Source organism: Mustela nigripes, chromosome 5, assembly GCF_022355385.1.
Source record: "Mustela nigripes isolate SB6536 chromosome 5, MUSNIG.SB6536, whole genome shotgun sequence".
Taxonomy (NCBI): domain Eukaryota; kingdom Metazoa; phylum Chordata; class Mammalia; order Carnivora; family Mustelidae; genus Mustela; species Mustela nigripes.
The window spans coordinates 63,428,930-63,450,733 of NC_081561.1; the positions used below are offsets into that span (position 1 = coordinate 63,428,930).

At 46.3% G+C, this 21,804-nt stretch overlaps 1 protein-coding gene across 4 annotated transcripts in view; it reads left to right on the forward strand.

Moving 5' to 3' along the window:
* The first annotated feature begins 3,201 nt into the window (after positions 1-3,201).
* The window catches only part of MOCS1 (molybdenum cofactor synthesis 1), a 43,349-nt gene continuing 24,746 nt past the window's right edge, over positions 3,202-21,804 (forward strand). For 3 of the 4 annotated variants that reach the window (XM_059400537.1, XM_059400538.1, XM_059400541.1), the window contains exons 1-3: positions 3,202-3,413; positions 10,614-10,740; positions 12,130-12,297. In XM_059400537.1, the coding sequence (XP_059256520.1) occupies positions 3,291-3,413; positions 10,614-10,740; positions 12,130-12,297 (418 nt within the window). In that variant the 5' untranslated portion in view covers positions 3,202-3,290. The remainder of the gene's footprint in view (positions 3,414-10,613; positions 10,741-12,129; positions 12,298-21,804) is intronic. The other variant, XM_059400540.1, reaches the window with a different exon arrangement.

Below are 21,804 nucleotides of genomic sequence, written 5' to 3' on the forward strand. Positions count from 1 at the left end.
ATTGATGTAAACTGAGCGCAAGGTACTCTGACATCCAGACCACTCCGGTGGCCATACCCTGTTATTGGTGCACCTGGGCAACTTAAAAGGTTGATATGGCCCTGAGGCATTAATAGGTTTCACAGGGGCCAAACCCTGGATCACAAGTGGTCCCATTGAGGTATGTTTAGCAAGCCTTCATCTAGGAAGCATGGAGCCGCCTTTTCCACTGTATTCAAAAAGGCCCAAGCAGTTTTTGCTTTTAGTGGAGTTCCATTAGCTTTCAGCAGGTCTTCTAAAGACCCTTCCAACCGCACTTTAGATATTTCAGATCCCATTATGAACACACAGACAACAGACGCGGACGTTAAAGACACTAACTAGCACATTAACTTTTTACACGCATATACTTCAGTTGACCTTTACTCCTCGCTTTACCGCGGAATTCCCACTTTTGAACGTGGCTAATGTCCCCGCTTTCCTGCGGATTACCTTGCAAGATTCCTTTATTTAGTTCCCGGGTGCCGGCGCCATTTGTCGCCCTCGACCCACAAGGACGACAAGAAGCCCCAGTTCAGATGTATCTTCTCTCTTTATTTCTGCAAGTCTACACACTTATATACGCTTACATGACCAATCAGCGAGCAGGGTACAGGAGGGAGCGAATCAGGCTGTGCACCTAAACGAACAACTTCGCTAGCAACCAATGCTGTTTACTTCCTCTTTGGGCGTGCTTAGTCTCACAAGGCAATCCTAACCTGGCAACTAGCCAGGTGCCATCTTTTAATGGCGGAGGCCACCCTGGCCAGGGGCCTGCCTACGACAGTTTGAAGATAAAGAAAGTGACCATGAGCCAAGGAATGCAGCCTTGATGTCAGAAAAGACAAAGAAAACAGATTCTCCCTTAGAGTTTCAGAGGGAGTGAGTCTGACATCTAGAACTGTAAGAGAATTAATTTTGCTTTAAGCCACCAAGCATATGGCAACTGGTTAAGAAGTTATAAGAAATTCATAAAGCTGGGACAGAGTTGATTAAGAACTAACAGTTACCTCATTGTGGTTGTGATTTGTATTTCCCTGATGCCAAGTGATGTTGAGCATATTTTCATGTGTCTGTTGGCCATTTGTATGTCCTCTCTGGAGAAATGTCTGTTCATGTCTTCTGCCCATTTCTTGACTGGGTTATTTGTTTTGGGGGGTGTTGAGTTTAATATGTTCTTTATAGATTTTGAATACTAGCTTCTTATCTGATAAGACATTTGCAAATATCTTCTCTCATTCTGTATGGCTAAAATTAACAAGTCAGGAAACAACAAATATTGGCAAAGATGTGGAAAAAGGAGAACCCACTTACACTACTTGTTGGGAATGCAAGCTGACACAGCCACTCTGGAAAACAGTATGGTGATTAATCAAAAAGTTAAAAAAAGGGTACCTGGGTGACTCAGTGGGTTAAGCCTCTGCCTTCAGCTGAGGTCATGATCTCAGGGTCCTGGGATCAAGCCCCGCATCCATCTCTCTGCTCAGCAGGGAGCCTGCTTTCCTCTCTCCCTGCCTGCCTGCTCCTCTGCCTACTTGTGATCTCTCACTCTGTCAAATAAATAAATAACATCTTAACAACAACAACAACAAAAGGGTAAAAAGACAGCTACCAGGATTTGCACTACCAGGTATTTACCCAAAAGATCCAAATAGTGATCAAAAGGGACATCTGCAACCCCGATATTTATAGTAGCAATGTCCACAATAACCAAACTATGGAAAGAGCCCAGATGTGTACCAACAGATGAATGCATAAAGAAGATGTGATATATATATATAACATCATATATAGATAGATAGATAGATAGATATATGAGATAGACTATTACTCAGCCATCAAAAACAATGAAATCTTACCATTTGCAATGATGTGGTTGGAACTGGAGCGTATTATGCTAAGTGAAATAAGTCAGTCAGAGAAAGACAATTATCATGTGATTTCACTCATATGTGGAATTTAAAATACAAAACAGAGGAGCATGGGGGAGGGAAGAAAAAATAAAATAAGATAAAATCAAAGAAGGAGACAAAGCCATAAATGACTCTTAACTATAGGAAACAAATGGAGGGCTGCTGGAGGGAAGGAGGGTGAGGTTGTCCTAGATTTAAACCCGTTTTGCCACCTATCAACTGTATGCCTTCAAGAAAATTAACCTAAGACTCCATTTCTTTAGTTGCAAAATTCATTCTATTAATTGCAAGATTATTATAAGTATTGGACATTGCCTGGCATGGTTCTTGGCATGTAAGAAGTGTTCCAAAAATGGTATCCACTTATTCTATGACTTCTTCCCATATACCCCTTTTTTTAAAGCAGAGAGGGTAAGCGTTAATGTCCCTTGGGGGCACAATTGGAAATGTATCTATAAGAGGGAGCTGACCAGACTTCAGCCAGGGCCTAAACTACCTACAAGGGAGTGAGGAAAGTCATAAATGTGCAGGGCCAGATCTTGTTTTTATATAAAATATTGATATTCTGTTCATCATGGACGGTTTTTTTTTTTTTTTTTGCATTGATTCTGACTTCTAAAAATACTGCGTTAAGTATTATTTATCTTAATAACCTACTTTTTTGGCACGCCTTTCCATTTTGTGCCCAAGGTTTCGTTCACCCAGCTCTAGTCCTGCTCTTCCCACAGCACTTTGTGCTGGTCACACCACCATCTAGGTCTTAGACTAGCGCAGGTGAAGAAGTCCATAAAAAAGACCCAAGATCTTCATCATTTTTTTCCTTAAATCTTTTCAGTGTTCCAAGACTCATTGTTTATGCACCACACCCCGTGCTCCATGTAATATGTGTGCTCTTTAATACCCACCACCAGGCTCACCCATCCCCCCACACCCTCCCTTCCAAAAGCCTAGGTTTGTTTCTCAAAGCCCAGTCTCTCATGGTTGGTCTCCCCCTCCAATTTCCCCCAATTTACTTTTCCTTTCCTTCTCCTAATAGCCTCCATGTTATTCCTTATACTCCACAATAAGTGAAACGATATGATAATTGACTCTCTCGGCCTGACTCATTTCATTCAGCATATCTCCTCCAGCTGACTTTGACCTAGCCTCCCCAAGTCCTAGAATGCATACTAGCGAGGGAAGGAGAAGAAGTGGACTACAACTTCCAGAATGCCCCACGGCACAGCGCCCTCGCTGGATTGGCTGCGCGAGCCCCGCCCCCGCCCCGCCCCTACCGCGAGGCCCTAGGGCACCGAGCCCAGGTCTAAAGCGCTTCCGAAGCCGGCTACCCAGTGGAATTTCGCCTGGCCCCCGGACTTCATGGCGGCGAGGCCCGTGTCCCGGATGCTGCAGCGGGTGCTGAGGTCCGGCCTCCGGAGCTGCAGCTCCGGGGCTCCAGTGACGCAGCACCGCCCCGGGGAGCCCCCCCAAACTGCTGCGGAGGTGAGCCCGCCCACATCCACACCTTCCCCGGGAAAGGGCGACCGGCCATCTGACCCTCACGCCGCCGAGAAGCACCCAGGCGGGGCTGCGACGGCGGCTTCTGGGAGGGACCCCCTCAGCGCTTCCTTGGGGGTGGGGAAAGGTGTGGAGGGATACTCTCTAAGCTGTCCAGTCTCACCTGATACCCAAGGGACGGGCGCTCCTTGGGGTGCTGCTTAACCAACCACCTTCCTGCCCACCCAGCCATGCAACCCCCTTCCAGGTCTGAGTGACTACCGGAGATGGGGAGCAGGCAGGTAGGACTCTGGGTCCGGTGAGTTGTTAACTGAACCCCTTCACAGCCTTGCCTCACCCCCCCTGTTTCTTGAACACTTTCCTCTTTCCTCCACAGTGGAGGCTGTGTGTGTGTGACCGGGTGTTCTTGTGACACCCTGCTTCATAGTGTGACAGTGGTTAAAAATGTCACCTTGGTGCCACCAGTAGTCACTGGTCACGTCTGTATTTACAGGGCTCTGTGACTTGTCCTTCACACTTTCAGTTTCATCTTCATGCCCCTTAGGAAGGCTCAACCTCATTCTTGAGCAGAAGGGAGCAGGATCCCCGTCCAGATGAGGAACTCAGTTTTCCTGAAGGTTTGGGATAGGCCCCTTCAAGTGCTTAATAGCGTTCCACAGAGTGATTCATGTCATAACAAGTTTTTTTAAGTTTGGTGTTCTTTTGCCCATGTGGTCAGGAAATAATTTGGGGAGAAGCCTCTCTTTTTCATTTTCTCGACCTGCCCGGTCATTCTTTTCCCATTTCTTAGCATAAGACTTCACACCCTGGGAATCATCAGATCATATGCCCCCACACCCTCAGGGGGAGGGCATTGGTCTAACTTGCTTTCCTGGAGTCTGATCCTTTCTGGATCTTCAGATAATCAGGCCTCATTGCTGCGAAATGAAATTTTTCAGTTTCCTTGAACTGCGAACTTTATTGAGGGGAAAAGTAGGAATGCAAGGATTGGTGAGAGAGCTTTAAAGAGTTCAGGGACAGGGAAGTTTCTTCTTCCTCATGCCCCTAATTTCCTTTAGGAAGGGATCCATGCCAAGTGACAGATCTCTCTTTCTCTCTCTCCCTCTCTCTCTCTCTCTTTTTTTTTTTTTTTTTTAAGATTTTACTTATTTGTCAGCTAGAAAGCACAAGCAGGGGGAGCAGCAGGCAGAGGGAGAAGCAAGATCTCTGCTGAGCAGGGAGCCCGATGCAGGACTTGATCCCAGGACCCCAAGATCATGACCTGAGCTGAAGGCACCAACTGAGCCACCCAGGTGTCTCCGTACTTGGTCTCTTTTAGTCCTCACGGTAAACCACGTGAGGTCAAGAGTTTGTATTTTCAGGTGAGGAAGCTCACTGAAATTAACTTCCTGGAGTCACAGAGCTGAAAATAATGGAGCAGTAACTCAAACTCTAGCACCTGTGCTCCCTACTCTTCCTTTCACGTAGAGTAGGATGAGAGGCACCCCCACCCTTTCCTTTACCCTGTAAAGGGAAGTGTAACTAGCAGCGAAGAACACAGATTCTAGAGCAGGATGCCAGCTTGGGAAGCCCAGCCTTACCACTGAGTAGGTGTATGAACTTCAGCAAGTCCCTTTGCCTCCCAGTGCTTCAGTCTTCTCATCTATAAAATGGGAATATGTGTCTACTTCATAGTCCTAGAGATTGAGAGAATTAGTATATGTTGATATGTGTACTTAGAACAAAGCTTGACACACATACGTGCTGTGTTATGTACATATTTGTTGTAATTACTGTCAGTCTTGCCACCATGGACACATGATGTGTCCCACAAGCCCCCTCCCCCTGGACACTCAGGATAGCCACTCTGAACTCTCTGGTTCTAGACCTCCTATGCCCGACACTCCCTATTAGGGTTATCCTCAGCAGGCGGATTGCTCCTCGAGTGCCGGGTGCTCTCCCACCTTTCTAGGTATTTCTGCAAGGTGCTGAACATGGTACTCTGCAGGCAGTGGGGTCAGCAGATGTTTTTGGCTGTTTGAAACTCACCTGGTAAGGGGGGACACATGGAATGGTAGAACATTGCCCAGGAATTCCCAGGTTTTCACCTTCACTCTGTCTCCAGTTTTACTTTGCTCTGGGGCTGTCACTTTCCCTCTCCAGCCAGAGGGCTGAACCAGCCCATATTTACACCATGAGGGAGGGCACAGAATGTCTTTAAGAAAATCTCCTAAGGTGAGGCAAATCTGGAGATCTTTTTTTTTTTTTTTTTAAAGATTATTTATTTATTTATTTATTTGACAGAGATCACAAGTGGGCGGGTCGGGGGGGGGGGGGGGGGGAAGAAGCAGGCCCCCTGCTGAGCAGAGCCCCCCCCCCCCCGCCCCAAAGTGGGGCTCGATCCCAGGACCCTGGGATCATGACCTGAGCCCAAAGCAGAGGCTTAACCTACTGAGCCACCGAGGTGCCCTGGATCTAGAGATCTCTATGGTCAGCTTCTTCACAGAACTTGCCAGCTGGCAAGAGCAGGAATGGGGCATTGGGAACCCCTGTCCTCACCTCCCATCCTGCAGGGTGCCTTTCCTTCCACCCTGAGAAGTGTTTGGAGAGACAGAGCGAGAAGCCACCGAGTATTGTCTGTTTGTGTTTCAAGGTGGGGGTGTGAGAAATGTGAGGTGTGGAATGGGAGCTGGCTGTGAGGACAGTGGAAAGTGAGCCTTGGGCTTGGTCCAAGGATGGGTTGAGCGACTTTTACAGGTGGAAAGGGGAGGTGGTGGGGTGTGAGTTAAGTGGGGAAGTGGTTGGGGAGACACAACTACTGGCTGTCCTGATTGGGGTGACCCACATAACCTCTGCAGGGCTTACCCCAGCCCAGAAGCATGACACCCTTCTTTCTTCTTCCCAGGATCCATGCGGGCTTTGTTGGGACCACAGGGGTTAGCCTCAGGTCCTGGGCCTGTTGCTTTAGGACGGGCAGGGCAGAGAGAGGGTGGTTTTCTGCAGGACAGAGACACCCAGTATTCAGAGGGTCACAGTGAACAAATATTGGAGAAGGGGTGTTATGAAGGAAGGAAGTGGGTGTAGGAGAAGGTGGGAGGAGACAGTAGGCCTGGCCTGGGACAATGACGCACAAAGGGAAAGAAGTTCCAATCTAAGTGTGACTGTCGGTGCTGGGAGCCTGAGGTGTAAAGACCCCACACTTAGGGAGGGATGGAGGAAGAGGGGGGATCCAGACCTCAGGCTAGGCACCTTGCTGGGTCTTCTTGTTTAACAGAGATGCTTTTCAAGGCACCCAAGTACATCCTCCCAAATAGCAAGGATCCCAAATCAGAGCCACTGATATCTGAGTTTGGAATGTATTCTTTTTCTCCTGTATAACCCTATTTATGATACTCTAGAACTGTTTGGGGGCTGGCCTTTATCATTCAAACCAAATCCCAGAGTTCGTGACTATTCGGAGGGCAGCATCCCTCCCTTAACTGACTCCTTTGCACCACCCTTGCCCACCCCGACCCCGTGCCCCAGTCCGCACTGGGCAGGTAGAAAAGACACATTCAGTAGCAGGTGGCAGGCTTCCTTGTGCCTGGTCATCTGTGGTCCTGGAGGAGTGCAGGATCCACTTGCCCTGCTTTGGGGGGGGGGGTGTGACAGCAGGTCTGAAACCCCAGCCTTGGCCCATCTGCCATTAAGTAGGGCTGGGCCTTGCGGGACTGACTCGGGGAGCCGGCAAGTGCGGGAAAATGAGTCACAGCACACAACTAGTGCTCCTCCACAAATATGTATGTCATAAATAGATGGATATAGATAGGAATTCTGTTCAGAAAACTTACTGAATACCTGCTCTGTGCTACAACTCTTCCAGCTGAGTCTGGGAGAATTATTTTCCACCCTTTGTGGATGAGGAAACTAAGACTTAAAGAATTTGGGTGATTTGCTCAACAGCTACTTAGTAATAAAGCCGAGCTTGAAATTCAGGTTTACCGACTCCCAGAGCCTATGCTCTGAACCACAACAACCAGCCCTGGATTAAAATAGTTCCTGATCTGGGTGTCGCTGGGCCAGTGGTTCTCAGCCAAACTGCAGGCTGAAGAGCTGAGACGTGAAAAAAAAAAAAAATAAAAACAAAACAACTCAGGACCCTATCGCAGAGCAATGGAGTCAGAATCTTTGGAGTGGGGCTCTCCAGCCTCAGCACTTCTTAGAAATACTGCTGGCAATTTTGATGTGTAAACCTTTGAGAGCCACTGTCCTAGGCAAAACCATTTTGACAGTAGAGACCACCCCGGAAATGAAGGATGACCCCAGTGTGACTAGTTTTGCATACACCACTTTTCTCTTCCAATTAGTCCACTGACACAGTGACATACCTGACATACCGTGTAGACTCCAGGATTCTGAATCAGGCTGGGGGGCTCCCCACATGGGGTGGTGGGGGATGGGTAGGCAACAGCCTAGTCGAGGCTGGGCTCTGAGGCTATGAGCTGCTTCTGACATGTCCCAGCCCTTCTTGGGTGAGAGGCATCTCTGTCCACCCTGCCCAGTCATGCCTTCTGGATCCAGGGTTCCTCTGACTGGTGCTGATACTTTTTTCCTGCAGGAGGGTTAAAGGAAAGGCAGATGGAAGAATGAAAGTAGGACATGCAGTGCTGGAGGAGAGAAGAGGCAGGGGTGACATCACAGTGAGGAGTTTGCAAGGCTGGCGGGGTGAGAGACTGTGTGTATGCGTGCGAGCGAGCGTGTGTCCTCCTGCCAGTACCGAGTCTGCTGAATCTAGATAAAGTCACTCCAGGTCTCAGCGGTGAAATCCAGCATCCTCCCTGCCCCCACTGAGGGCCACAACAAGAGATTCTGATTGGGAGTTCCTCTGGTGCCCGTTACTCTGCTTGCTCCCTGGTTTTTGCTGAGTCATGCTCCTTGGTCCTCTCACTTGCTCCCAGTTGGTACACTTTGACTCCCCCACCCAGCCAACAACCCCCGGTATGTTTAGATTGGGGTGAGAGCGACTCCTGAGGGGCAGGGATCCTGAGTGACTGACAGATTCCTAAGTTGCAAAGAACTGTTGAAGGATTGGGGCAACTCTGCTGGAAACTCAGGCTTCCAGTTATCTGATCTCTTGGACTGCAGTGGCCAGTGGGGCTCCCGTCTGTCTTGTCCTCTGCCCCACCCCCAAAGCTACAGGCGGAAAGGCAGTGGGGTGAGTTGGGAGGTAGGAAGAAGCACTGTTAGGATTGTAACAGACAGCAGTTTGGAGAAGTGAGTCCTGCTTGCTTGTCATGGGACTATAAGCACTTTCTTGGAGATTAAGGGGGATACTGGTCTTGGGTGAGCAGAGTGAGGTCACTTAGGCACCCAGGAAAATCCTGGAAGCACGCCCCATATATGTTCACTCCTGTCCCTTTTATCTCCTGAGTCAGTGGCCCTTGACCCTGGATGTACCTTAGATTCACCTAGACAGACTTAAAATGTGAGTGCTCAGAGATCCAAATTCAGTTGCTTTCCAGTGCAAGTCATTTCTTAAGCTGCCAGGTGTTTCTGACTTGCAGCCCAGGTGGAGGAAGTCCCTGAAGTGGGGCCCAAGGCCTTCTCCTCTCTTAGGTTACAAGATCACAATAATCCTAGGTGTTTACTTGCCAGCTTCCTGACCCCCTTCCCTTCGCTTACCCAAGGCCATAGCTGTGTTCTTATTTTACAGCGGGGAAGGCAGGCCTGGAGAAGTGAGGGAACTTTCTCAGGATGTCAGGTCACACCTGACCCCGTATCCAGTCCAGAGCCCTGTCCGAAGACCTCAGGAGCGACCTCATGATCGACCTCATGATTTCTTTGTTATAAAGATTCTAAAGAAAGGACTTCTCCCCTATACTGCACTATACTGTGTTCCTTCTTGGATTCGCCTTTTGCAGTGAGAGGGAGGAATTTAGATCTTGGACTCAAAAGACCTGGATTTGAATTCTGGTTCTGCCAGTGGTATTCTTGAACCCCATCCAAGCTTAAGTTATGGTAATCCCTTATGGGGTAGGTGTGGGAATGGAACAGAGAACATTCTTTTTCTTTTTTTTTTCCTTTTTTTTTTTTTTTTAAACAGAGAACATTCTTTGGTAACTTAAAGGTGTTTTGTAAATGTTGCTTCTGTGGAGCAATGACCTCATCAGCATCTGTTGTGACTGGGGTTGTATGCTCAGGGCAGGAGCTCAGGCTAGATCAGACTTGGGGAAATGCAAGGGTTGGCTGTCTCCTTTCCTCCTTTCTCTCCCCCTGGGAGGAGTTTGGGTGAACCTTGCAGGGAGGCTCCAGGATTCTCCTCCCTCTGAGCCCCCAGACAGTGTTTAATCCTTCCTTCCAGCAATGGGTGAGGTGAAGGATGAAGCCTAGTAATGATCTTTGCAGGGGGTTAGTGGGCGATCGTCTGGGCCCCTCCCTTCTACCTTTTGAGAGGCTGGCAGTCTCGTTCCTTCTGCAGGCTTCCCTGGTTGTGCTGTCCTTGCCCCAAAAGCCTTCTGCATGAGGGGAGCCCCTGCAGCTCGGTGTGGTCCTCAGCAGCTCCCAGTGGCTTATTGGGTCTTCCTGGGCAGTGCTGAGGTCCCAGGGAGCCCAGTGGACGGGGGAGTAGTTACGGGGAGTCAGCTTGTGTGACACCCACCCCCCGAGTTAGTGAGTTGGCTTTGAGTTCTTTCCGTTTCCTATAGTTAAGGGAGGGAATGGGAGGTCTGGGTTGGAGAAGTGGCTCGCCGTGTCCCAGGCAGCCACCATCCTGCTCAGTTATCTGCTTCCTCTCTCCTTTCTGGACACGTTTGCCAGCTGGCATTGTTACCAGGTGCTGAGTGGCGTGTTCTCTCCCACTGGCCCATCCAAGAAATACTGGAGATGCTTGTTCCTGGACAGGCTTCCTTTGAAGGAGGGGGGTTGGGCAGTAGAATGGTAATAGGGAGAGAAAGGGGGTGGGGGTAGGGTGCTGGCAGCTGTGTTCCTATAGAGGTCCTGCTCCCTGGGGCTGAGCTGGGGCCTTGGGGACAGGTTCTAACCTTTAGGCCTGTACCCCAGTCTGTGAATGAGAGGGAGAATCTCAGCTCCCCTAGGACTGCGGAGATGAGGGTGGGGGAGGGGATGCCTGATAGGAGGGGGCTTATGTCCTGGAGGTGGTGGGCTCTCCATGCCCATTTCCCCCAGTCAGGGCCCAGAGGTCCACGTTTCCTCTGCCTGACACTGCAGGAGTTGTCCAGGAGGAGACAGTTCCTGCGGGAGCACGCGGCCCCCTTCTCCGCCTTCCTCACTGACAGCTTTGGCCGGCAACATAGCTACCTGCGGATCTCCCTCACCGAGAAGTGCAACCTCAGATGTGAGTTCCCTCCCTGGGCCCCTGTTCCCTTGCTGAGGCAGCTTGTGAAATCTCGCCACATCCAGGAAGCCTCCTCATCCCTCCCCATTCCCTTCCCAGTGTCTCCTCCCAACCCCTCTTCCCTGCTTGCCGGGTGGGGTGGTAGGTCAAGATAAGGGTCAAGGTTGACTTTTAGGATCCTGGGAGCTGGGTTCTACTTGGAACTAGATTTGAAAACAGAACTGCAGTGGAGATTGGTCCTAAATCTCAGTCTTCAGGGCTCTTCCTTCTTTCCTCCTGTTTCCCATGGTTCCCAGCTTTTAGGATGTGGCCAGGGGCAGGAGTGAGGATGCTGGACACCGCTGACACATGAGGTACACAGCAGTGCCGGCCGCACTGCCAGCCACTGAGACACCCAGGCCTGTGACAGAAGTTGCTATGGCCCAGGCTAATACACTGAGTATTCATTATTCATTTCGTAATCGTTTATGGAGTGCTTTGGAGGTGTAGCTGCTGCTGGAGGGACTTCCAAAATTTCTCTGTCTCCCTCTCTCCTGCTTTCCATGGTTGCTCCCAATAAGAAATGTGTTTACTTCATGGCCCAATAAAGATATGCACGTCTATAGTAAACGTTTAGCCAAACAATACTCACTGCATGCAGTTCTGATGTTCTTTAGCTATTCTATTCTATCTTTAAAGACTAATTCTGGACCCTTTACTAATTTGACTAAATAACCCTATACTAGATCTTGACCCAGTCCTTGATAAACTCCCATGGGAGCTGATGGGAGGGCATGGTGCCCCCTTAACCTGCCAGAGCTCCCCTCATTTGCCCCATTCTGCCTCCCCTGAGCAAGTAGTACCTCAGTTTTCCCAACCTGTGAAATGGGACTAATTATCTGAAATAGACTGGACATGAGGGCACTTGTCACTACAGAGGAGTGTGACTTTCCACGGGTCAGAGAGTACCTCCCAGCCTCATGACCCAAACACATAGGGGTCACTATTTGCCGCACCGGATGAAATGAAAGAGGGTGACCAGTGCCAGAAGGAATGGGCTGAAGGCCAGGCAGACCCTGCTTAGCCGCCCCCCACACTGAGGGAATCAGTGTTTTGACATCCCCCACCTCAGGCCGGGTTCTGCTCTCTGCCTGATTCATCCTCTTTAACCCATTCCTTCAGCCTCCCCTCTGAGGGAAGAGGTGGTGTTCGTGTGTCACAGGTGAGAAAGGCAAGGCCTGGTGAGACTCTGTAGCATTTGTACCCACTCAGATTTGGCAAGCTCGTTCCTCACCATCCAGGTGGGGTTCAGGAGAGACTTCTGTCCTGGTAGGGAAGTGGGGGTCTGGAAGCCCCGTGGGCCCCAGTGCTATGGTCATGGCTTACCTCTGCAGCCCCTCCCTTCCTCAGGTCAGTACTGCATGCCCGAGGAGGGCGTCCCACTGACCCCCAAGGCCGACCTGTTGACCACAGAGGAGATCCTCACCCTCGCACGGCTCTTTGTGAAGGAAGGTATAGACAAGATCCGGCTTACGGGGGGAGAGCCGCTCATCCGGCCAGACGTGGTGGACATAGTGGGTAAGTTTGACAAAAGCCGTGGCCACTTCTCCAGCTCGCACTGTATCCAGCTGGATTTCAGTGTTCATATCAGCGGCTGACGTCCATTCCGAACATAATGCTCACTTGGCCCTACTGCCCTCTGAAACTGTCATTATTCCCATCTTGTTAGGAAATGAGGCCCCAAAGTTCAGTGATTTGCTTGCAGACCTGTTAAGTGCCAGAGCCAGTGGTTTGCCCTCGCATTTAGGCTAAAGTCCTCACCGGGGCCTTGAGGACCATGTGGTCTGGCTCTTGCTGACCTCTGGGACCTCTCGCCTGCCTTCTGCCTCTGTCCCGCCCCTCCGTGCACACCCCCACACCTTTGGACTCACTCTTCCCCTTGCTGGGAGCAGAGGGCACACTGCCTGACTCGTTCAGGTCTCTGTACACATGTCCTTTCCCTAAGGAGGCCTCCTTGACCACTCTTTCCAAAGTACATCCCCACACCCACACCCCAGCCACTCTCTGTCCCAGATGTTGGCAAGCTAGAGTCCACAGGCCTAATCTGGGCCACCACCTGGTTTTGTATGGCCTGCAGACTAAGAATGGTTTTTATATTGCTAAAGGATTAAAAATCAATCAAAAGAAAATAGCATTTTGTGACACAGGAAAGTTATATGAAATCAGAAATTCACTGTTTGCTAATAAAATTTTATTAGAACGTAGCTGCACCCGTTCATTTACGTATTTCCCAGGGCTGCTTTTGCAGAGCTGAACAGTTGCCACAAAGACCATGTGGCCAGCAAAGCCAAAGTAGTAACTGTCTGGCCTTTTGCAGAAAAAGTGTGGCTGCCGCTACTCTATCCCCTTGTTCTTCCTTATTTTTTCTTCATAGCATTTGTCTCATCTGTGGTTACGTTACTTGATTCTATGTTTATGTTTCCTTTGTACTGTCTCTCCCTCCCAATAACTGGCATGAAAGCTCTGGGAGCCGAGGCAGCTTTGGTTCCCAGCCGCGTTCCCAGCATGTGGGCACATGCCTGACACGTAGCTGGTGCTCGCTGAGACTTGTTGGTTTGATGTGTGATCTCTCAAGTAGAACATTCCTGCGTGCGAATGTCGGCTGTGCCTCTTACTAGTAGCATACCTTTGGGCAAGTTTTTTTTTTTCTTTCTTTTTAAGATTTTTAGTTATTTATTTACTTGAGAAAGAGAAAGAGAGAAAGCATGAGCCCAAGCAGGAGCGGAGGCAGGAATGGCAGAGGGAGAGGGAGAAGCAAACTCCCCGCTGAGCAGGGAGCCTGCAGGGGGCTCCATCCCAGGACCCTGAGATCAGGACCTGAGCTGAAGGCAGACGCTTAACCGACTGAGACACCCAGGGGCCCCTGCACAACCTTTTTAAAAATCCATTCTAAGTCCCCAGGCAGAGATAAAGTTTACCTGAGCAGGAAATGAGCAGAAGCGCCTAACACATGGCAAAGTGCTCTGTAAGGGGTTACCCGGGAAGGCCTCTTGCCATGCCTTGCTTCTGAGCCCCAAGGTCAGGCATGAAGAGACCTTAAGCTTCTATAGTTGTAGATGATGAGATCAGAGGAAAATAAGGCTCCCAGTTCTCAGATCCGAGCCCCCACCCTTGCTGCCCTGGGTGGGATCTCCCAGGCATCCGGTCTCTGCCTCATTTGCCGGTTCAGTGAATGTTCTCTGGAGGCTTCTTACGTGGCTGGTACTGTGCTGGAGGCACAGAGGTGAATAAGCTGCAGACCCGGCCATTGATGATCCACAGCCCATTGGTGGAAACAGCCACCAGAGCCAATGTCTGATAAGGACAGAGCATGAGGGACCCAGGTACCCTGCAAGCCTAGGGGAGGTACCCCTGACAGTCTTTTCTTCCCTCCTTCCCCATGGCCAGCTGACTCCAGCTGCCACTGGTTACGTGCCCTGGGATCCTGCCGTCATTCCTGTGCTAGAGGAGCTGGCCCAACGGAGCTGACCCCCTGTTCCAGAGGGCCCCTCAGAGCTGAAAACAGCCTGGGTTCCAGGAAAGAGCTGAACCTGCTGAGCCCCGCTGACTGCCAGGCCCCACCCCCTGATTCAGGCTGCATCATCTGCCTTTTGGCATGGGTCCTGTCTTAAACCCCTGCGTTCCATCCCATGGTCTGCGGGAGAGCAGAGCGGGTGGGGATCACTGCTGGTCAGAGGGAGGACTGAGTACAGACACAAGGACACAGGCCTTTCCATAGTAGCCACCGACCTGCATAGTGGCAGGAATAGAAGCCAGGAACGTTGGCAGCCCCGTTCGCACTCTGCTATTGCCCAGCCAGGGGAACATGTGCAGATTCCTTCCCCACTCTGAACCTCAGTGTCCTCATCTGTTCAGTGGCCCCTTCAAGGGCCTTTTGTGCTGTGCTGGCCCATGGTTTATGGGTCCTGGCTGACCAATAAGAGTTGATCTGCATGTAGATGTTAGGTAGGATAAGGCCCCAACTGCAGTAACCTCAAGTGGGATTTATCCCCCCTTCAAGAGTGCTGGTTAAGGGGGAAAGACAGGCCTCCCGTTCCTCCCAGTGCTGCAAAAGATGACAGCTGCTAGGCCGCTGACCGCTGTGGCGCTGAGCTTGCTAATATCTGGACATCTCTGAGCCTGGCTCCTTTGGTCTTCCCCAGAGACAGTTCCTCAGAGCAAAGCTGCCCTGAAGGGCAGGGCAGGTAGGTGCCAGTGGGGAAGCAGGGCTAAGGGGTGGGGAGGGACTAGCCCTCCAAGCTGGGATGCTTACCAATCCTTGTCCCCACCCTCAGGTGGGAGTAACAAAGGACCCCACCCAGGGGAGCAGAGCAAAAGCATTGCATGTTTGGGGGAGCCTGCTGTCTTGATTACTTCGGATCCCTGCCCGAACCCTGGTGCAGCAGAATTCCCGAGTGGAAGCCCACTCTGGGTCCCTATCTGCCATGACCTTGATCCCCCTGGGCCAACCCAAACTCCTCACTGCTCCTCCCTGCCAGCTTGTGTGTGCAGGAGTTCCTCTACCCCTTCTTTTGAAGCGGACCTTTCTGGAGTAGGACAGGCCACCAGAAATCTTCTGGCTGGTGGCATCGCTTGCTCTCAGTGCTGTGCGACAGGGTGACTGGTGCTCACACGCAACCTTGGGCACTTGGTGTGTGGCTGCGGTGGGATTGTAACTGAGTGGATGTAACTCATTATGTTTTAATTAGTTGAAATTGCCGCACATGGCCAATGGCCATGCTGTTGGACAGTGAAGTTGCGGCATTTTTGCATTTATCATTGCATATCTCATTTTTAAAAATGTTTTTGGATTTGATGAGGATCCTGCCCGGTGTCTTTCAGGGCTTCCCCTTTCCATCCAACCAAACTTCGCACAGGTCCTCCTGAGCTGCAGTCTGCTTATGTGAGGCTAGCACCCTTTATCCTGCTGGAGAGCATCTGGACTGTCCCCAGTGTTTCGATGTTTCAGGCAGCACTGTTTGGAACATTTTCATTCTGGCTCGCGTGTCCCGGAGTGCACTTCCTGTGGGAGGGGAACTGTTGCCTGGTAGGATGGGTGAATGTTTAACTTTGGAAAACAATTTGGTGTTATCTTACAAAGAGTTCCTTCCAGCTTCCTCTGACCCAAGTCCTCCTCTGCACTCAGTATTCTTATTCTGGATTTTTGCCAGTTGAACAAGGATGAAATGGTATTTTATTTGGTCTTAATTTTTTTTTTAAATTGGTCTTAATTTTTATTTCCCTGTTTAAGAATGAGGTCAAGCATCTCTCAACATGTGGATCAGCTCCAAATATCATTTTTCTTTCCTGTGTAATACCACCTTGTGTCTTCTGCCCCTGTTTCTCTTCTTCCTGTTTTTCTTTCATATTGGTGTGGTAAAAGTTCTTAGGTTGCAAATGTCTCTTTCCAGTTGGACAAAATAAGCAACATTTTGTATAAGAATTCTTTTCATCAAAAGTGGTTGTTCAGTGGATCCCTTTTGTCCTTTATAGTCAATGCTTTTTATGTCTTTTTAAGGAAACACCTCACCCAAGGTCAGAACAGCTCCCTCTGTTTCCACCAAAACAGTTAAAATTCTGCCTTTTGAGCCTGGCAGTGGGTATTAAGGAGGGCACGTATTGCATGGAGCACTGAGTGTGGTGCATAAACAATGAATCTTGGAACACTGAAAAAAAAAAATTAAATCAAGTAAATAAATAAATAAATGGAATTTTGCTTTTTGCTTATCTAAGTCCTCAGTTCATCTGTGGCCAGTTTTTGGTAACCCAATTTCATTTTTTTTCCCCCATGTGATAGTCTCATTTTCTCTGCATTCTGCACCTTCTTACTGAAGCCTCTGGCTCCTCAGTAAATCTGCCATATGTGCATTTGTGTGTTGGGTGCTGTTCTATTGGTTGGCTCGTCTCTCTCCATGCCAGTATCACATGCCTCAATCACTGTAGCTTCACAGTAAGGCCACTATCTGCTCAAGCAAATTCTTTTTAGTCTTTAGCAGTGTTTTAGCTATGATTTGTCCATGGACATTTTAGAATCAGCTTAGTACGTTCCATGGAAAATTCTGTTTGGATTCTTTTTTTTTTTTTTTATTGTGTTAAAATACACATAGCATAAAATCTACCAACTTAACATTTTTCTTTTTCCTTTGGAGAGGAAAAGCGCACCCATGTGTGTTGACATGTACATATGAGTATGCCAGGTGCATTCAAAGGAAATGGAGAGAGAATGTTAAGCAGGCTCCACATCCAGAGCAGGGGGGTTTGCGATCCTGACCTGAGCTGAAATCAAGAGTTGGATGCTTAACCAACTGAGCCCCTTAGGCACCCCTATTTTAACCATTTTTAAGCAAATAGTTCAGTGGTACTAAGTACATCATACTGTTGTGCACCATTCCACCATCAATACCCGTAACTTTTCATCTTGTAAATCTGAAACTCTCTAACTATTTAAAAATAATTAACTATTTAAAAATAATTTCCATTCTCCACTCTCCCCAGCCCCTTGCAAACACCATTATGTTTTGTCTTTATGAGTTGAGCTACCCTAAGAATTTCATGTTAAGTGGAATCGTGCAGGATTTGTCTTTTTGTCTCTGACTTATTTCATTTAGAATAGCGTCCTCAAGGTTCATTCATGTTATAGCCTATTGCAGCATTTCTTTTTAAAGCTGAATAATATTTATGTATATACCATGTTTTGATAATCCAATCATTGGTCAACTTGGGTTGCTTCCACCATAATGCTGCTATGAACAGGTGTGTAGAAATCTCTTCGAAATTCTGCTTTTAGAAAGATTGTGGAAGTGGAATTGCTGGGTCAGATGGTAATTCTATTTTTAATTTTTGGGGGAATACCCATACTGTTTTCCACAGCAGCTGTATCATTTTACATTCCCACCAACGGTGCACAAGGTTCTACTCCCCACATCCTCACTAACACTTGTTTTTCTGTTTTTGTTTTGTTTTATTTTGTTTTTTGATAGTAGGATGTGGGGTGGTATTTCACTGTAATTTCTATTTGTATTTCCCTAATAACTAGTAATGTTGAGCATCTTTTTATATGCTTATTGGCCATTCTTATATCGTCTTTGGAGAAATGTCTATTCACATCCTTTACCCATTTTTGAATTGGGTTGTTTGGTTGTTGTTGAATTTTAGAAATTCTCTTATATTCTGGATATTAACCCTTTATCAGATACATGATTTAGAAATATTTTCTCCTATTCTGTGTTTGCCCTGTAGATCGTGTCTTTTGATGTACAATTTTTTTTTTTAAAGATTTTTATTTATTTCATTTGACAGAGAGAGAGATCACAAGTAGGCAGAGAGGCAGGCAGAGACAGAGGGGGAAGCAGGCTCCCTGCTGAGCAGAGGGCCCGATGCGGGGCTCGATCCCAGAACACTGAGATCATGACCTGAGCCGAAGGCAGCGGCTTAATCCACTGAGCCACCCAGCCATCCACTGTACAAATTTTTAAATATTCCTGAAGTCCAATTTGTCTATTTTGTTTTTGCGTATGCCTTTGGTGCCACATCCAAGAAATCAGTGCCAAATCTAGTGTCACAGCTTTTATACTATGATTTCTTTCAAGAGTTTTATTGTTTGAGGACTTATATTTCAGTCCTTGAGCTATTTCAAGTTAATTTTGAATAAGATGTTTGGTAAGGGTACAACTTCATTCTTTGGCACATAAGTATCCAATTTTCCTAGCACCATTTGTTGAAAACACTGTTCTTCCCATTCCTTTTTTTTTTTTTTTAAGATTTTATTTATTTTTTATTTGACAGACAGAGATTTCAGATAGGCAGAGAGGCAGGCAGAGAGGAAGTGAAGCAGGCTCCCCACTGAACAGAGAGCCCGGTGCAGGGCTTGATCCCAGGACCCCAGGATCATGACCTGAGCTGAAGGCAGAGGCTTTAACCCACTGAGCCACCCAGGTGCCCCTCCCTTTTGAATGGTCTAGGTACCCTTAAAATCATTTGACCATACATTCAGGGATTTATTTCTGGACTGTATTTCATCAGTGTGTATATCTATGCCAGTTCGACCCTGTTTCAATTACTGTAGCTTCATGATAGGTTTTGAAACCAGGGAAGTGTGAGTCTTCCGTTTGTTCTTCCTTTTCAAGATTGTTTTGGCTATTTGGACTTTCTTGAGATTCCATATGAATTTTAGGGTGTTTTTTTCTATTTCCATAAAAAAATGCCATTGGCTTTTGATAGATATTGCAATGAATCCTTAGGTTTTTAAAGGGAGTATTGTCAAATTAATGATATTGTCTTCCAATCCATCATGCATGTCCATTTAACTTTCATTTCTCTTGGCATTGTTTTGTAGTTGTCATTGTAGGAAACTTTCACCTCCTTGGTTAAGTTAATTCCTAAGTCTTTTATTCTTTTGGATGTTGTAAATGGAATTATTTTTGTAGTTTTAAGAGGGTTCATTGCTTATATATCTGTTGGGATTTTAATTACATTAAACCCATATATCAAATTGTTGAGAATTGGCATCTTTTTTGTTCATACCCCCACCTTGTCACAGCCATCTACTTCCTTTGCCCTTCTCTTTGCTCTAGGTGGCTGACACTTGGGGTCATCCATGGTGACCTTGCCTATTGGGTTTCTGATGCATTTAAGTTTCTGCCCTGGTTTTTGACAGAGGCTGAATTCTCTCCAGAACTAAAACTCCCATAGGGGATCCTTGCCCCCATGGTGACTTAGTTGGATTCCTAAATTAATTTTTCCTCCATGTGCCTTTGGCCCTAGGTATGGTAATGGATCCCCAATGGTGCTAGTCTGAGTGCTATGCTATTCATTGTTGGAGCTTTTAGTTCTGTCCATACTGGGACAAATAGTTCTTTCATTAACTTCTTCATTTTAACCATCGGGATTAATCCTGTTTTATGCCAAGACCCTGATGGATAGTGTCTTTTTTTAAATTACATTTTCTAATTGTTTTTGATATATTATAGCATTGATAGGAAACTTAGGAAAATATGTTTAAATTCTTTGGAGTTTTCTATACTAACAACTAGATCATGTGCAACTAAGGGAATTTTTTCCCCTTATCTGTCGCTTTTAATTTCCTTTTCTAGTCCTGTTGCAATATCTAAAATCTCAAGTGTAATTTTCAATAGTAGTAGTAATAAAAGAATGCTCCTAATGTTTCCCCATTTAGAATATTTCTTATTTTTTTCACCAGCAACTTTAATCAAATAATGAAGTTCCCTAGTTTAAGTTTTTTTAAGATTATACTTTTTTAGGTATGTTAGGATGAGCTATGATTTCTTTTCCCCTAGTACTCTGAATGACATTATGGCTTATCTTCTATTACTCCTGTAGTACACCCGACCTAGTCATGGTAAACTGTGCTTTTATCTACTATTAAGTTCAATTTATTGATACTTTAAATTTTTGCATCTGTATCCATGAGTGAAATGGCCATGTAATTTCCTCATGCCAGCTTTAACTGATTGTGAAGTTAGGTTTCAAAGAATGAGTTGAGTAGTAGTATTAGTCCATTCAGGCTGCTTTGACAAAATATAGGTTAGGTAGTTTATAAACAGCAAACCTTTATTTCTCATAGTTCTGGAGGCTGGAAATCCAGGATCAAGGTGCCAGTATGGTCAGGTGAGAGCTCCCATCTGGGTCAGAGTTACCATTGTATTGGTCATATGGCAGAAGGAGGTCTGTGGTATCTCTTATTAGAGCACTAATCCTCCCACCTTCAAGACCTAATCACCTCCCAAAGGCCCCACCTTCTAACACCATCACACTGAGCATTAGGATTCAACATGTGAATTTGGGGGGAGGTGAGCAGGAGACAAACATCATAGCACAGAGTATTCCCCCCAGTTCTTTCATCTGCAAGAGTTTGTGTTAGTCTGAGAATCACTTCTTTGAAAATTTGATCTCACCTGTAAAATTGTGCCTGGTATATTCTTTGCAGGGAGATTTTTAACAGATGCTTTAATTCCTTTAATAGTTATTGCATTAGGCAAATTCTTGACTTCTTTTAGAGTCAGTTTTGGTAGTTCTCTGTTTTGTTTCATTTTTTTTTTAGACATTTGTCATTATTTCTGATTTCTAATTTATTGGTATGAAATTACTAATAATATTTTCTTATTTTTTAATCTGTTTTACTTGCAGTTTGGGATTTCTTAATATTACTATGTTTTATTTGTACCTTATCTCTTTTCTGTTTCTTGATAAATCTCACCAGAGGTTTGTCTATTGTGCTAGTCTTCAACAAACCAACTTCTGCATTTGTTGAATCTTATTGTATATTTGTATACTGTTTTATTACTTCTGCCTTCCATCCCGGTGTAGCCTATTGCTTTATAACATTTAGTTATAAGTATTTAATTTTAATTCTGATTTGTTCTTTGATCTATGACATTTATGTACTGTTTTTAATTTCTAAATATATAAGAATTTTTCATTTATATTTTATTAAGTTATAATTTAATTGTGTAGTAGTCAGATATCTATATGATAATTATTCTTTAAAATTTATCGAGACTTTCTTTATGACTTAGTATATTGGCAGATTTTATAAATGTTCTGTGTGTGCTTGCAGAGAATGGTTATTTAATTATTGGATGGAGACATCTCTATTTGTTCTTTGGAGCCAGCTTGTTAATTTTATTGTTCAAATTTTTGTTTATCTCCATTTGCTGGCTTTCTACCTGTTTGGCCTGCCAATAATAAATAAGTGGGTAGATTTGTTAATTTCTCCCAGAGGTCCCATTTCTTTTTATTTTATATATAATAGAGATGATTTTATTAGGTTCTTATGTGATTAGAATTGTTGTCTTCTTCATGAATTCAGTCTTTTATCACTATGTAGTAGCTCTCTCTATAATGATATTTTGGATCTTTAAGCTCTGTGTATTTTATTTTACTAAAGTTGTGTCAGCTTGCTTTTGGCTTTAGTAAGACCCTTGTATCTGGTTTCACTTTTTATTTTTTTTTATTTTTTTTATTTTTTTATTTTTTTTTTTTTAATTTTTTATTTTTATAAACATATATTTTTATCCCCAGGGGTAC